Source organism: Drosophila ananassae, chromosome 2R, assembly GCF_017639315.1.
Source record: "Drosophila ananassae strain 14024-0371.13 chromosome 2R, ASM1763931v2, whole genome shotgun sequence".
NCBI lineage: Eukaryota > Metazoa > Arthropoda > Insecta > Diptera > Drosophilidae > Drosophila > Drosophila ananassae.
In genome coordinates, this window is record NC_057928.1 from 11,381,319 (window position 1) to 11,399,527 (window position 18,209).

The 18,209-nt window shown below is 40.5% G+C and overlaps 2 protein-coding genes across 3 annotated transcripts in view; one reads left to right on the top strand and one right to left on the bottom strand.

Annotated features, from left to right (window-relative positions):
* LOC6493476 (transcriptional repressor p66 alpha) overlaps window positions 1-18,009 on the bottom strand; it is a 29,673-nt gene extending 11,664 nt beyond the window's left edge. For both annotated transcript variants that reach the window (XM_032453735.2, XM_014908916.3), the window contains exon 1: window positions 17,881-18,009. The gene's annotated coding sequence lies outside the window, so the exon portion shown is untranslated. The remainder of the gene's footprint in view (window positions 1-17,880) is intronic.
* Window positions 9,133-14,367, top strand: LOC123257069. Its single transcript, XM_044714507.1, has one exon. The coding sequence runs from the start codon at window positions 9,133-9,135 to the stop codon at window positions 14,365-14,367; it is 5,235 nt and encodes a 1,744-aa protein (XP_044570442.1).
* Window positions 18,010-18,209: the final 200 nt, after the last annotated feature.

Here is an 18,209-nt window from a genome sequence, read left to right on the forward strand (position 1 = left end):
CAAAGTATCTTACAGATAAACTTTTTAGAGGGGTATAAAATATATACATATATATTAAAATTAATTAAAATATTACATAAAATAGACCAATTATTAACTTTTTAAGTAGTTTTTTAAGCACTCTCAATAATACTTTTAAATAAAATTAATAAAAGAATGAAATCCTCCAACCTATTTAACCAGATTATGAAATTAAGAACCAAAATACTTCCCAGAAAAACTAACTTATCTATTAATTAGAATAGCTCCCTGACTCTACACAGAGAACAATCTCATGTACTTTTCAGCATAAAGTCCCAGTCCCTATCTCGATTATAATTATTAGGTATTTGGCAACCCAAACCCTTGAATCTGAATAGTTTCCCTGGCCATGTACGAGTAATTAGGTGCAGTCCAAGTACTGTATATAAGTATGTATATAAGTATGTCTCTACATATGCAGGGTGTATAAAAATAAATTTCAGCGAAAAAAAAATGGAAAAAAAAGAGAAAACATTTTTTTTTTTCTAGCTCTCTAGTAGCTGATAAGCACGGCGACACTTACAATACACATTCGAAAAAAAGTACATAGGGAGGGGGGATATGTCTATGTATTTTTTTTTTAAATTAGTTGTACTAATAAAAAAATATATAATATTAAATATTAAACTATAATTTTAGGTCTCTGAACTCTTGTCTTAAAAAAAAATGAGAAAAGAAGAGAAAAAACAAAGAAGAAGAAAAAAAGAGAAATCTTTAAATGCAGTGGCGGAGTAACGGTAACTCGTTAAGTGATGCTGCAACCACTAAGCCACACACTAGCTAGTGGCTCTTACTAAAACTAGTACTAACTAAAACTAGTACCAACTAATACTAGCACTAGTACTAGTCTTCTATGTAAGGCAGCATTTTTTTATGCGCCTGTTCTTATTTTTGCACTTAATGACGTGTAACGAGCCCGCGCGCGTGTTTTGCAGTTGTCTTTGTGTGTGCTCTCTTTCTCTCCCCCTGCCTCTCTCCACTCTCTCTCTCTCGCGCGAGGTATATGGTACGGTATATATGTATAAGGAGCCAGGTGGGGTGTGCGTGCGAGCGAGATGCCAACTCTTCTTTTTTTTTTCAAAATAAAACAGGTAAAAAGGTAAACCAAAAGAAAAACAACAATAGCAACAAGAACAACAACAAAAAGCAGCTTTGCCACTTTTTTTTTTTGGCCGTCTGTTAGTCTGCAGGGAGAGGGAGTAGGGAGGAGGCAGGGGGGCGTCGTTGGCAGGGGTTACCTTTTTGCTGCTTTTGTTTTATTTTTATTATATTTTTTTTGGCCAAATTGGCCTGAGCTGTTTCTTCTTCTTGCTGTCATTTTTTTGTCTTTTTTTGGCCAATAATTATTGTTGCCACAATAAAATAATTAGTCAGCAAGAGCTGACCATGAAAATCAGCAGAAAAGCAAAAATAAAATTCAAACTTTAAAGCCATTTACAGTTATAGTTGCATTTTATTTTTTAAAATTACAAATCTTTGAGATAATTAATAATAATTGTAAGTTTAAGTCTTAAATGATTTCTAGTTTTTCTTAAAGAATGAAAAATATATATTTTTATTTTTTAATTTAACAAAAAAAAAACAACAAAACCTCCTCAGAAAAGTCATTTAAACGGTCAATTGCCTCAAGCAACCTGAGTCGGAGAGAGAGAGCAACAAAAAACAGAAAAAAAAAAAAAAAAAAACCACAAACTAACTTAAATTGAGGGGCATTGTGTGATAGAGATCGCAAGAGGAGGGGAGGGGGAGACAGGAAGCGGGGGAGGAGCAACAGCAACGCAGCTGACAGCTGCCCATTTAAATAGCAACAAAAAACAAAAAAAAATAAAATAAAATTGGACAAAAAAAACTGCAGCCATTGCCGAAAATAAAAACCAATTTTTTATTGCCAGGAAATACTTAACACATTTTTTGTTTTTTGGCCAAACTTATTTTGGTTAGTACTTTTGGCCATTTAGTAGAGTTTAAAGTTCAACTTATTTTAAATATTTATTTATTTGTTAATATTATATATTTTTCAACGTCATTGAGGAATAATTAATTTCATATTGTTTTATTTTTATGTAAAATAAGGGGGGAATAGTTTCACATTGTATGAAAAAAAGAAACATTTTTGTAAATTCTTTTTGATCATTTATATTTTATTTTTTGGTTATTTTATTATACCACCAAATACCATATTAAAGTATGTTGTTTTAAGAATATTTGACATCATTTTGATACAAAAAATATAAACAAATACGAAATATAAACAATGTTGGACTCTAAAGCCTATTTTATCTTAAAGATAGATCACATAATAAACAAAAATCTTAATTTTAACCTTAGATAATCTATTTTTCCAGCTAATACTGGCAGGGTTTTTTGAAATATAGATTTTATACTTTTTGAAAAGACTTTTTTTGGTTTTGGCGACAAAAAAGGGCTTTAATGGATTTTAGTTTCTACTTTAAAGTGAAATATATAAAAAAAAAGTTTCAATATAAAACTGTCTTTTAACTATTATCAAATATTATGTTGAAAATTTTAAAATAATTGGTATAAAAGAGTTCAAAAGAGTAATTGGTATAGTAGAGTTATGATAAAAACCGAAAAACATGAGTTTGTGGAAAAAACAATGATAAGTTTAGAATTCTTACTAAAAAAAGACCCAAAGTCTTAAAAAATGATTCATTACTTAGTTAACTTAGTTTTTGAAGCAATTTGCTTGAGATTTTAAAGCCCACATTCTTGAGATATTAGATATTAATTTACATTAATTAATTAATAATATTAATTATTATTATTAGATTTGTTTATACGTTGTTATTTATATTATTTATATTTTATTATTTATATTATTTATATTTTATTATCATATATTAGACATTACTTTAAATTCAATGAATGATTTTAAGCATACTCCCCCCCTAAAGAAGCAAGTTTATCTTTTTATAGAAATTGAAATCGCAGAATGGTGTTTAAGATAAGAACTGGCCGTTCGATGGCCGATCCGAAGCATAAATTATAATTTTTACCAAAAGCGCAGCAGCCCCAAGATGTTGAAAGGTATCAGCAGGCAGGGGGAGGGGGGAGGTCGAGCAGGAGAAGCTATAGGTGGGGGAATCGAATGCCAAAAGAGAGAGAGAGAAAAAGAGTGAGATGGAAGGTCGACAGAGACTGAGAGTAAGAGAGAGAGAGCTGTTTATGTACACGTCATGGAATGTTTGTATATACGAGAGTTTCTGTTTCTGCCTTGGGTTCTACTATATAAGGGGGTGGGGTGGGGTGGGGTGATTGGGGCATGGGGCAGGGGGGTATAGGTAGGTAGTGGCATCATGTATTTATCATGTATTTGTGTGTAAGCTTCGGGACGGCTAATCAGGCAATTAAAAGGCCACAAAATATCAACAAAAAACAAACACAAAAAAATGAAAAAATTAAAAACTAAAAAACAGAAAACAAAATAAGCAAAAGTTTGGCAGAAAAGTCCTTCTATCCCCTTCTGATGCTACTATCCTTTTAAATAAATCAAAGAAAAATTGATAGGAAATGAATGAGTTTCCCCGAAAATTGGCTGACTTGTCATAAGCAGACAGCCCCGCCCCTTTTGGTTAGGGGGGGGAGTCTAAACATACTGTATACTCTTGAGCCACCACCTGCCCCCTCCCATGGCCCACCAACCACGCACTTTTCCGCAACTTTCAACCACCGGAAAAACAACTTCAGAGCCACGAAAGGCAAACAAAAATATAAAAGTATCTTTTAGTTTAAGTTACTAAGAGTTAACGACTAGCAGATACCGAAGGTTAAAGGGTTTTATTAATTTTTAAATTAAATAAGGGATTAAAAATGTAAGAGATATTATTTTAAAAGGGTTTTTTAGAAGATACTACTAGATAAGAGTGCTGAAAAGGACTAAGAAGTGCTGGGAAGTACTAGGGAGTTACTATATAGCATGATATCTTATAGATACTATATGCTACCAACTTACTTAGTATCTTTAGAACTAGAACTAAGTCATAGATACTATCTCCTACTAACTAACTTACTATATATCCTGTAGATACTATAGGATAGATACTATGAGGGATAGTAGCTCCCACTAACTCCTAATTGTATAAAAAGGATATAGAACAGAATATACACATGTCCTACTAACTATCTTAGTATCTGTAGAACAAGAACTAAGCCATCGATACTATGTTCTGCCTACTAACTTCTTATAGACTTACTATATATCCTGTAGATACTATAGGATAGGAGATACAAACTCCAACAAAACTTTTAAGGGCCCTAGAGACTCGTGATTCTCTGAAGACGATATAGAATAGGATATCTGAAAGGATATAGAATAGACTATAGAATGGGATATAGAATAGACTACATAGTACACCCCCTCTAACCCCTCTAACCCCTAAACCCCCTATTATAAGCAACAAAAACAAACATTATAGAAGAACAGATTCGACAAGTTACTTTACTTAAAGGGGTGCTTCGAAGGGAAAAGGATATCCAAGGAAACAAGGACATCCAGGAGGAGGGAAAAGGGCTAACCAAGAAGGAGGAGAAGAAGGAGAGGAGGAGGAGGGGCAGCAGTGCCTGGGAAATCAGGAGATGATGCCTCCAGGACCAAAAACTTTGCAGCTCGCTTTAAACTTGGCTTTAAAAAAGGGCCAGAAAGGAGAGTGGAGTGGAAGAGAGGAGAGGAGAGTGGCAGGCCGCAGCCTTTACGTCTGGGCTGTCGCGGTTCGCCCCCAGAGGTTGCCACCCACATGGCAGTTACACCCCCCTACCCCTACACCCCCCTGTGTCTGTGTGTGTTGTTGGGTAACCTTTTTTTTTTTCTTCCTTTTCGTCCTAACACAAAAATGTGTATCTAGAAATATTTTATGCAGGCAGCTCTTCAGCGGGGAGGTGGGGTGGTAGGAGGAGGAAGTTGGTAGGTGGGGGGTGGTGGCAGGTGGCAGGTGGGGGTGGTTCACCCCTCGCTCTATCGATGCCAGGCTGCTCTGGTGGCAAGTATGGCTGTTTTGGCTTTTTTGGGCGTGTTCTGGGTGGCACGGGGGGCAAAAAAAAAAAAAAGGGGGCATAGAGGGGCGTGGCAGCAGAGGGTGTGGTGCCACACGGTGGTGGTGCAAGGTGGAGATGTCGCTGATACCTTCTGCACCACAAATACACACTTTTCAAAGTCTTGTACTATTTTTTTTAGTTAATTGTTTTGGCAAGTACAGTTATTAGAAGTTAGTACAAGGCCAGTACTATGTGGCAAGTATATAAGAGAGTACATAGTACATAGCCATCAAGACACATGTCCACATAATTGCCAAACGCGCAAAATCGAAGTGGCAGGCTACCCTGCCACTCTTGCAACCCACACTTGCACCACCCACTCGGCACCCAGAGTTTGCATTCCAGGTGGTGCCTATAGAGGGGGTGGTGCAGTACAGTTGGGCTTGAAATTTATAGTTTTGATTCTCCAACTAAGCCACTCTGCCCCCAAAATTATAGCCACCGAGAGGTGGTTGAAGAGTTTGAAATATTTTTCGCTAATTGCGATTTTCATTAAAATTATTTAAAGGGGAGGGGGGGTGCTCACTAACACTGAACTACATATATTGTGGCTATCAAATATCATATGTTGCTTGTTGCACATTGAGACCCATACGTGTGGCATCAACAAATTTCGGATTACAATTTTGAGGGAAAATTTGCATAACAGGGGGGGTGCTAGGATGGTAGAATGGTTGAGGGGGTGGTGTGTTGCATAAAATAAACCACATCGCATCGACCTGCAGGAAGTTGCGGAAGTTGCCCCTGCACCCCCTGATGTACAATGGCATAGGCATATCATCGCATAGATTACACAACTATTGCCACAAAGAGAGAGAGAGAGAGAGATAAAAGCAAGAAAGAGATAGGGAGACAGAGAGAGGGAGGAAGGGCGGGTGAGAGGGGCAGTGGCACCACAACGTACAAACGAGGCTGCCACCCACAAAACAGCCGGAAATGCACTCAAGCAGAGAAAACACCACCCTGGAGCACCACCTTTAACCTTTTAACCCCTTAACCCTTAACCCACTACCTCCTTTGTCTTTAAACAACAGGATTCTGGCTCTTTAAAATGTCCTTTTTTGAAAATAATATCTTTTAATTTCAAAATCTAATACATTTTTGATTTAAATAATAGCTCTTGCTACTCTCATGACCTCCGCTGTGCGTGGGAGGAGGAGTGGGTGGTCCTCCCCCACCCCCACCCCTTGTTATTGCCTTCGTTTTCGGGCACCGACAAGCCCGGATATTATATGCATACTTGAACTATGCGAGGAAGGAAGCAGCCGACCAGACCAGACCCTGTCATTCACCACCCGCTACCCCTCCTCCCTGCCTGTTTTGTATATGTATCTGTTTTTGCATACTTCTCTCTCGCTCGCTCTCTCTTACTGCCTCCGTCTCCTGATTATATGTCCTGGATGGAGAGTGTGTGTGTGTTTGTGTGTGTGTGTGCGGGTTTATGTACATGTGCATGCACAGCTGTACCGTTTCGGGGCATTTTACAGCCACAGAGCCGTAGCCGCCGCCACAAACCCAGCCACCCCCTTTCCATCCATACATCCATCCCTTCGAACCACCCACCCCCCACCCCTATTTGGGCCACCCCCAAAGGACCACCCACAACAACAATGCAAAACGTCTGCATTTCAACTAACGCCACCCGATACACAAACAACGCAGCCAAAGGACCTCCTCTCCTCTCCTCGCCTCGCCACGCCTCTCTTCTCTCCTACCTACCTCCCTACCAGTCGGCTCCCACTTCCTTTTTTCATCCTCCCTATCCGGTACACTTGGGAAAAATATTAGGGATTATAGAAATAATAATTAAGATATATAATAATCTGCATAACATCTTTTATAATAACTGTAGTAATTTTATAATAATAAAATAAATAATAATAATAAAATATATGACAAATTTTAATATTTTTATTAAAAAATAAAACTCTTATACTTTTAGTTCTAAGTATTTATTTTCAATTATTATTTTCTTATAGTTTAGTCATATATTTTTATATAATTTTATATATATTATATTATTTTAATATATGTAATTATGAAAGTAAATAAGGTTCACCTTAATCAAAAAAATACTTTCTTTCCTTCTCTTTTCTTTCCTACTTTCTTTCCTTAAATCTTCTTAAATAGAAATAAAATTTTAATATAAAATTTCCCTAACTTATTGACTTAAATTAATAAATAAAAATAAATAATTAATTTATTATTATTATTTGTAATTATTTGTATTATTTTTAATAATTTATTTATTAAAATTAACACTTTCCTGTGTAGTTACAGGAAACCCCGCCCCCCACCCTACCTTCTGAAATATTCTGTACACCACCCTACCCCCTCAACCCCACCCCCTCTCACTGCAGCAGCCTTCTCTCATATTCCCATAGTTGGCTTCTTCTTCTTCTTACTTTTGTTGTTCCTGTTGTTGTCCTTCTGTTGTTATTGTTGTTGTTTTTGCTGACTGCCGAAAAAGTTTATACATAAGCGGAAGCTTACAGGCTCTGCCACCACCCCCTCTCCCCCCATGTAACTCCCAAGGCCCACCTAGAAAGGACACAACCAGGAAGGATCCTGGGAAACCTCATTACAAAATCAATAAAACAGTTCCCTTTTTCATTTTTTTTTATTAATATTTCAAAAACCTTCTTTTTAAAGACAATTATTTAATCGATATTACTCCTTCCACTCCCCTCCTCTCTGCCCATGCAACTCTAGTGATAATTTCTAAGGACCCTCGGCTGCTTTAAATTAAAGTTGCGTGCCACGCCGAGGAGCCTCAGCGCATAATCGATTTTTCAGCGGCAGTTACCAGCAGTAGGGTTCAGAGGCAAAGTTGAAACCACCCACCCCACCCACTCCCCCAGAAGCACAAAATGGAATCATAAAAAAATGTATACGAAAGAGAAATAAAAGAAAACAAGGCAAAAGATAGAAGAACTTGCAGAAAAAACAAGAGGCAAGTTGGTGGAAATATTTCCAAATTCCATTGGTCCTTTGTGGAGAGATTCGCGACGGAACCTTTGGTATCACTAGGCAGGAGTTAAAGGGATATTTTTTGGAGAGTACTAGGGGGAGAGATACTAATTGAATCTGTTAGTACTGGTACTTTCGGAAGAGATTGTAGAGTTATGATATGGAGATATCATAACTCTAACTTCGGATGGTAGAGATTTGGAGGTAAAATAGTAGCTATAAGAAGGTATAGATGGGAAGGAATAGTATCTTAAATAATTTCTATAAGAAGGGAGATCTTATATAATATAATCTATACATGAGAAAATCCATAATTGAGATGAGATAAATTAGTATCTATAAGAAGGTATAGAAGATATAGTATCTATATGATAGGTTATATGGAAGATGGGATTAAATAATAATATATTATTATACTCCCTACTATAAGAAGGGATATCTTTTAAAATGATATAATATAATGTCTATAACAAAGATATAGATATAGATATAGATATAGATATAGATATAGATATAGATATAGATATAGATATAGATATAGATATTGTTGCCGCCGTAACAGAATTTTTGATTTAAATTTGAATTGTTTAGAATAAGCACACATATGTAAACTTATCGATAGGTTTAGTAACGGCCAAAAGAAGGAAAAGCGTCGGCCATCGCTATTAAAAAGAAGAGGAGAAATACGGTGAAGTTAACGTGTGGATAAAACACGAAGTTTTTTAGCGCGCCTTTACACTTTTGTTTCAAGCTTTTGATTAATAAAGATTAATAAAGATTATTATTAAGGAACATTAAGTGTTTGCTAAAGAAACGTGGGGCCACACGTCCCGGAGACAACATTTCTAAAAAACTTCGAGTTCCAAAAAACTTCGTTACCTACGGATCAAAGCGTCGGATTCCCAGCAGATAACAGCTAGGTCGAGTTGATCACGTCGATTACAGGAACGAAAGGACTTTTGCGGATCAAGGCAGAGGTAAAGGCGTGGCTGCCCTAGAAAGAAAAGCTAGGTAAGCACGCAGATCGAACGAAGAAGCACACGTATACATGCAGACGCGTCAGAACACGCACGCCAGTTAGAGTGGAGCATGAACATAGAAGTGTGCCAAATTTGTGAGAACAAGAACGAGACAGCGTCAGAGAATTGGGTTCAGTGTGACGTTTGCGGAAGGTGGTACCATTTTGAGTGTGCCGGCGTAGAGGACGACATTGAGAGCAAGGACTGGAGTTGCGATTTCTGCCTAGCGGGTTGCAGCCACATAGCACCGTACGGCAGTATGCAAAGATCACCGGTACAGCCTCAAACACGCGAAGACGCAATGGCCACCCCCGAACCGCACGACAAAGCGCTAGCTGTCGATACTCTAATCGATATGGCCGGCAGCGGAGAGAACACACACGCGCAGGAAGGAAATCCGGAAAGGAATAGGAACCAATTGCTTTTAAAGATGCTAGAGGAGAAAAGGCAATCGGAGGCAAAGTTTATAGAAGAAAAGTATAAACTTCTCATGCAGATGAATCCCACTGATGTACCGGAAGCCGGGATGGTTCGAGCTATAGATTCACCAACGAGCAGTCAAATAGCGGCCCGGCAAGCTATACCAAAAGATCTTCCAACATTCAGTGGAGATCCGGAGGAGTGGCCGTTATTTATCAGCACGTTCGAACACAGCACCACAGCAGCTGGATACACCAACGTGGAAAACATGCTACGTCTGCAAAAGTCGCTTAAAGGAAAGGCTCGTGAACTGATTAGGGATAAACTTCTACTTCCGAACCTAGTTCCAGATGTCATCAGCACTCTGAAGATGTTCTTCGGCAGACCAGAGCATATCCTAGAAAGAATGGTGGAAAAGGTGCGAAGACTGGCACCACCCAAAGACAGATTGGAGGCGTTAATAGAGTACGCGCTAGCAGTTCGCAACGTCTGTGCGATTATGGAGGCATGCGATCTGAAGGCACATCTTAACAATCCAATGCTGGTTAAGGAGCTCGTAGATAAGCTTCCCAACCAACACAAGCTAAATTGGGCAATGCAACCTCGCGATGATAGGATAGCAGCAGTTAAAGCATTCAGCGATTGGTTGTACAAGATCGCAGAGGCAGCATCTTCAGTAGTGGCGCCATCGTTTTACAAATCAGGCGCAGTTAACACTCACAACAGTCGCGCAACGCAAGGACAAGCACGATCGAACGCAAGCCAAACGGAAGCAGCTCAGCAGCAAGTTCAATCGGGGTGCGTGGCGTGCGGCGACATCAGTCACCGCCCACCACAATGTCAGGTGTTCTTGAACCTCGACACGCAGCACAGGTGGCAGATAATCACATCGAGTAAAGCATGTTTCTGCTGCCTCAAAGTACATCGCAATAGATGCCGAACCGGAAACTGTGGAATTAACGGATGTACAAGGCGGCACCATGAGCTACTTCACACGGAACAAGGCAGTACACAAAATCTCGTGAGTACGCATCAAGACGACAACTACGGAAGTCAATTCTTTCGCATCATTCCAGTTAAGCTACGCAATGGCAGCAGGATGATCGAAATCTATGCATTCCTAGACGAAGGATCATCCGTGACTTTAGTAGACGCATCTGTATTCCAAAGATTAGGAATACAAGGCCAAGCTGCGCCAATGTGTTTACAGTGGACCGCAGAAACAACTCGAATTGAGAGCGAATCCGTAAAAGCATCAGTCCAAATCTCTGAAACCAATTCCGATAGATTTTATTGGTTGAACAACGTCCAGACCGTTCAGAACCTAGCACTGCCAAAACAGACAGTCGAGATGAAAGAACTACGTAGCAGATTCCAGCATCTGAGAGACTTACCGCTAGAGTCCTATTCTGCCCAGCCGACATTGCTAATCGGGTCGAATAATTGGAAGCTAGCAGTCCCTCGCAGGATCCGAGAAGGGAAATGGAACGAACCGATAGCATCGAAGTGTATGCTAGGATGGACCATCCAAGGATCGACGAACCCCCAACGATCTATTGTCATGCATCACTGCGACTGCGATTGGCAGGAGCTTCATGACGATATCAAGAACCATTACAGCCTTGAGACGCTCGTACCACGTAAGCTATATTCAGCCGAAGATAAGCTAGCAGTCAAAATATTAGAGACCACCTGCCAAGAGAAGTCAGGAAAATACGAAGTCGGTTTTCCGTGGCGTGGTGGCATCGACAAACTGCCAGAGAGCCGCGGTAACGCTCTGAAACGCCTTACCTGCATAAAGAAAAAGGTATCTCAGGAACCTGATATGTACGACAAGATTGACGCCCAAGTCAGGAACCTTCTAGACAAAGGATACGCGGTTAAGCTATCCAAGGAGGAAACCTGCCGTGAGAACAGCCGTACGTGGTATCTGCCGATATTCATAGCGCGAAATCCAAATAAGCCGAGTAAGCTAAGACTGGTATGGGATGCAGCCGCGAAGTCACACGGATGTGCACTGAATGACTACTTACTTAAGGGACCAGATTGCCTGAACCCACTCATAGAGGTCTTACTAGCCTTTCGTGTCAACAAGATTGCGATTTGCGGAGACATTGCGGAAATGTTTCACAGGATCAACATCCGTGAGGAGGATATGCACGCGCAACGATTCTTGTGGTATGACAGAAGCAGCGATAAAGTAGAAACCTATGTTATGCGGGCTATGACTTTTGGGATCAGTTGCGCACCATTCATCGCTCACTTCGTTCGAGACAAAAATGCAGAAGCCCATCAAGAAGATTTCCCATTGGCCTTAAACGCCATCCAAAAGGCGCACTACGTCGACGACTACATCGATAGCATGAGGAACGAACAGGAGGCCATCCAGACCACCAGACAAGTCATAGAGGTTCATCGAAGAGGCGGATTCGAGATCCGCAACTGGTCTTCTAATTCAAAAGAAGTCCTTAAGAGCTTGCAAAGTAATGGCAATGTTGGTAGCCAAGAACCTGTGGATTTTTGTTCGACTGAAAAGATACTTGGTATGTCCTGGGACCCACATAAGGATGTGTTTAAGTTTCTCTGCAGATTTGCAAGGCTGAAACGCGACGTCCTGGCAGAAAACATAGTCCCGACCAAGCGAGAAGTTCTGCAAGTCCTTATGTCGATCTTCGATCCATTAGGATTCTTGTCGTGCCACACGATTGGGCTGAAAATACTTCTCCAGCGTATATGGCGGCTAAATATCGACTGGGATCAGGAGCTGCCCGAGAAGATTCTGGAAGACTGGCGCCTTTGGAAAACTCTTTTAGGGAAAATCAGGATTTTCGAGGTGCCGAGATGCTTCTCCCCAGACACATCAGATCCACGCCAAACGGAGCTCCACACATTCGTCGACGCCAGCGAGTATGCGTATTCTGCTGTCTGCTACTTGCGTGTAGCAATGGATGCCAAAGTCGACGTCTCTTTGGTGATAGCGAAGTCGAAGGTGGCACCTTTAAAACCACTCTCGATTCCGCGTATGGAGCTGCAGGCAGCAGTTATGGGAGCACGCTTAGCCCACAAGGTGATGAGCACGCGCAACCTGCGGATCGACAACGCCACATACTGGTCAGATTCAAAGACAGTACTGCAGTGGCTGACTATGGACCCCCGTAACTTTCATCAGTTCGTGATGCACAGAGTCGCCGAAATCCTGGAAACAACGCAAGTCGAGCAATGGCGGTGGGTACCCTCGAAGCTGAACGTAGCAGACGGAGCTACAAAGATCACCGACCAAACCCAGCAGAAGACGTGGATAACGGGGCCAGGGTTCCTAAAAGCTGAATCCAGCCATTGGCCAACATCGACAAAGCAGGAGAGCATCATCGATACTTCAGAAATACGGAAGCATGTGATGACAACGTGCGCGAGATCAGTGGTTATGTTCAATGCGCACCATTTCTCGAGCTGGCGGCGGATGTATAGAGCAGTAGCGATAATATTCCTGTTCGTCGATCGGTTACGAGCGAAATGCGCCAAGCAAGACATGCCAACAGCCACGACGATGGACCATGTGAGGAAAGCGAAAATACTACTTTATAAGCAATCCCAAGCCATCGCCTTCGCCGAAGAATCGAAAGTGCTATCCGTGGGAGCGACGCTGCGCAAAGGAAACAGATTGGTCGGATTGAACGCATATGTAGACAACGATGGAGTACTGCGGACTAGAGGCAGACTGAACTCAATTGACATAGCTGAAGACGCAATTATACTAGCTCCAGGATGCCGGATAACTAACCTAATAGTGAGGAGCTTTCACGAGAAGTACCATCATCTTGCTCACGAGACTGCAATAAACGACATCAAGGCTTCGTTTTACATCAGCCGCCTCCGAGTGTTGTATAAATCCGTGCGGAGTACATGCCAACGATGCAAGGTTGACAGTGCAGCTCCCAGACCACCCCAGATGGCACCGATTCCGAGAGCGAGAATAGGAAGCTTCCAGAGACCGTTTACTTACACAGGCGTCGATTATTTTGGCCCGTTATTGGTGAACGTCGGCAGGCGCAAAGAGAAGAGATGGGTAGCTCTGTTCACCTGCCTCACGTTGCGCGCGGTGCATTTCGAGATCGCCTATAGTCTGGACACAAGTTCATGCATCATGTGCCTCTCCAATTTTATGGCACTTCGAGGGACTCCGAAGGAAATATTCTCAGACAATGGTACGAACTTCAGAGCCACGGAAAAAGCCGTGCGAGAAGAGCTGAAAAAGATCGAGCACGATAAGATCACCATTAAGTTCGATGGCATAAAGTGGCGATTCAACCCACCAGGAGCACCACACATGGGCGGAGCATGGGAGAGACTCGTCCGTACAACAAAAGGAATTTTGAAAAACATTTGCCCAAGTTACTCCTTCAACGACGAGGGCCTGAGAAACGCCTTGATGGAGGCGCAATTTATCATCAACTCGCGACCGCTCACGTTCGTAAGTCTGAACACTGAGGATGACGCCGCTCTGACCCCGAACCACCTATTGTTGGGGTCAGCGAATGGATACAAGCCACTGCCAAAAGAAGGGATGAATCTGCAGCGTAGATGGATTGAGACTCAGCGCTTCGGGGACCGTTTTTGGCAGCGATGGATTAAAGAGTATGCGCCCGTATTAACCAGGCGCACCAAATGGTTCGAGAAGGTACCTCCCATAACCATTGGGAGCATCGTAGTCATCGTAGATGAGCTTCTACCCAGGAACTTGTGGCTAAAGGGACGAGTGATCGACACAATGAAGGCCAAGGATGGACAAGTTCGACGAGTAACTATAAAGACCCAGCACGGCATTTTGGAAAGACCAGCAACGAAGATAGCGGTTTTGGACGTCGGCTTGGAGGATGGTAACTGACCACGAACCGGGATCAATTACGGGGGAGGGAATGTTGCCGCCGTAACAGAATTTTTGATTTAAATTTGAATTGTTTAGAATAAGCACACATATGTAAACTTATCGATAGGTTTAGTAACGGCCAAAAGAAGGAAAAGCGTCGGCCATCGCTATTAAAAAGAAGAGGAGAAATACGGTGAAGTTAACGTGTGGATAAAACACGAAGTTTTTTAGCGCGCCTTTACACTTTTGTTTCAAGCTTTTGATTAATAAAGATTAATAAAGATTATTATTAAGGAACATTAAGTGTTTGCTAAAGAAACGTGGGGCCACACGTCCCGGAGACAACAGATATAGATATAGATATAGATATAGATATAGATATAGATATAGATATAGATATAGATACATATATGGATTATAGATCCTATAAGACGGTATCTAAAGGAAGGAAAGAATATATCTTTGTACTGAATAATCTACAATCTATATAAAAAGTGAGAAAAGTGATGGTTTATAAGCTTGGGTTAAAGAGATAGAATAGTATCTATAAGAAGATACAGAAGAAAATTATCTACTGCCTATAAGAGATATAGATATAGACAGATTATAGTTTTTATAAGTAGGTATAGAAGAAGAGTATATAATACTGATATATAATAATATAATATAATCTATAATGCTGTCTTTGGGAAGGGCTATCTTAAAGAATCTAGAAAAGTAAAAAGTGTTGTAAGAATGGCTTGTAAGAATGGGTTTAAGATATCAAATAGTATCTGTAGTATATTTTAGATATAAATATAGATCATAGATTCTAAATTATAGATGATAGATCCTATAAGAAGGTATAGAAGAATAGTATCTACAGTAATGCCATCTAGAATCCACATTCTATAAAAGAAAACTACTAGTAACTACCAAAATAATAACTTGTTATAACAAAATAATAATATGTTAATAACTTGAAACATAAATGAAAACTGTAGTTAGAAGATAGTTAAAGAGTGCCTTGGTGCCTAGGATTATAATAAAAGGGAGTAAGGTAGGAGTAGGGCCTAGGACCTAGGACCTAGGACCTGGTGATAGGACCTCTCTGGTGGCCCCCTCTTCCATCTGCATCTGCATTCCATCAGCACCACATATTGCAGTTGTTTTCTATTTCACACACATACTAATACTAGCACACACTCCTATATATAGAGAGGCATTGGAAGACCCCCCTTCTACCCCCCCTCTCCTACCTATATGTATATAACTTACAACAACAAAGCATCCGAAAGCAAAGCCGAAATGCAGTTTAAAGCGCAACTAAAACTAAACAGAGCTTTCCACTCCAAGTGGGTGTCTCTAAGGGGGGGTAGCCATACACACACACTCTCGAATATATCTCTGCCGAATATGTGTGTGTTTGTTTGATTTCCCATGTATGGAAGTGGGAGGAGGAGGGGGAGTGGAAGTGGAGTGGATTTTATATCAAAAGTACAGTCGCCCAGTGCTCTCCGTCATAGTTCCGTAGGTATATTGTATATATGTATGTATGTAGGTGCATCGGTGGCACATCGGTAGGTACATAAATTGCATGTTCATGCTTCAATAGTTGCATGCAGCATTGTTGTGTTCGAGTGGGTGAGAGAGGGGGGAGGGGCAGTCGCTTCTATATCCTAAGCCCAAGCCGATGTTGCAGCAATCCCATTCCCCACCGCCACCCCCACTCCCTCCTTGTTGACAACTGAAACAAAAGCTCAACAGCACAGGGTCCTGACAGATCCTGAAACAACAAAGGACTTCTCTGATTTGAGATTCTTGATTTTTGAGATAAAATCTTAAAGTTTCAGAAACAGAGTTTTGAAGTTTCTTAAATTTGCTTAAATATTTATTTTTCAAAGTTTTAAAAACAAAATAAAGCAACTAATTTAATTTAATTTTAAGACATAAAATAAAAAATTACACCTGCTCTGCTCCACTTGCCCAAAAAAACAACAAAAAACGCACAAAAATGGTCCAAAAAAGAGAATTTCGGCAGCAGCTTGCTCCCCTCTAACACACACACTCACACACAAGCAGAACACACAGACATAGTCACCTGCAAACTCAGGTAGATTTATGCTTATGTATGTGTGTTGTGTTTTTGTCTCTGTCTCTGTATTGGTGGCTAAGTGGAGCTGCGATAACTCTAGAACCGGGCCGAGGCTTCTAGTTCGAAATAAAAAAAAAATATTTAACATTAATAATTTTAAGAAATATATATTTTTAAATTATAATTCAATTAAATTTCTTAAAGAAACTCTTTATTTTAACTCCTTTTTTTCAGGCCAAGTTTAACAAATCTTTTAATTACTGCGAACTAGTTCAGTAATGCCTTCTCTCGCCACCCTCTCCCCCAAACAACAACAAAAAGGAAATGCAATTTTAACTGTAAGCTTAGAAATGCGGGTCTGGGTCGTAAAATCTCCAGACGGAAAGGGGAAGTGGAGACTTGAAGAATGCCAAAAAAGAGTTTAAAACTAACGTTAAACCAGGTTTAGTTGGGGAGAGAGAGACAGAGAGAGCAGCATGCAACGCGTTTTCCCAAAAACTGTGCAGGGAGGGGAACGATACCAGTGGCGGGGGTGGCCCCAAAAATGAGAGCCTCCGACTGGGGAAGAGTGAGAGAACAAGTGCAATAACTCTTTATGCGTATGTGTGTGTTTGTGTGAGTCTGGGGGTCATTATCGAAAATGTTCAAGTGTTGCAAAGCGCTGAAAAGTGCGTAAGGGTAATTAGCAACAAAAAAAAAAGGAGCAAAACATTATTGTAATTCATTTTTCGGGGCAGGGAAAGTTCATTAACACACTTGGAAACAAAAAAAAAAAACAACAACAACCGTGGCAACCCAGTCAAGCGACAAGAAAAAAAACAAAATTTAATCGAAAAAGTAGCAGCTGAAACAAGCGCCTAAGCATGGCGTCACAACAATACAAACAACAAAAAAGGCTGTAAAAATTGTCAATAGAAGAAGAAAGAAAATAAGAAGAAGGCTTTTGAGCTTTGCGAAATAATGCGCGAGAGTTAAAGAAGCCGCCAACGCGGACTGCGACGCCGGCAGCGCATTTTTAACGAGCCGAACGAGAAGCGCACACAAACAAACCATTTTACAGTGGAGGTAATAAAAGTGGGACATTTACATAAAATAAAATATTTATTTTAAAAGTATGTTTATTATAGTTTTTATCAACAATACATAATACTTTTATTTTTTCATATAATATTTAATAAAATAATATTTTATGACGCTTTATTTCAATGCCCTCCGGTGTATACCCACACACACACACACTCATACGTGACATGCAGCAGACCGGTTGAGGTTAAATTGGATAGTGGCCGAGAGCGAGCAAGAGAGTGAAGGAGACGGAAAGAGAGTGGAGATGGAGCCTGCTGCTCTAGCATACATATTGAATTTTTTCTTCTTTGGCATAATGAAAATTTTAGCACTGTTTTGGAGCACTGGGGGAAAAGTAGACAATAATTGTAGGCGGTGGGGGGGACACTTACCCGTGTGGAGAGTAAAAAGAAAAAAAGAGTGGAAATCCGTTAATCGGTTGGCGCTGCTGTCTCTGCTGCTGTTGAGTTGTTTTTTTTTTTTGCCTTTTTTTTTTCTTAACTAACCACTCGCATGCACAATATTATAGATTTCACTTTTTTTTTTGCCTTTTTTCTTATATACAGCCCATGCACCTACACAGTGCTTTGTACATACGCTTATTTATCAGGCTGTATGTATGTGCGTCGCACCAACACACTTGCAACACGCGCGGCTTCTGCTGACGTCGGTGCTTCGGCGGTTCGACGGCGGCTATTCTCAAATTTTTCACGCACCGTGA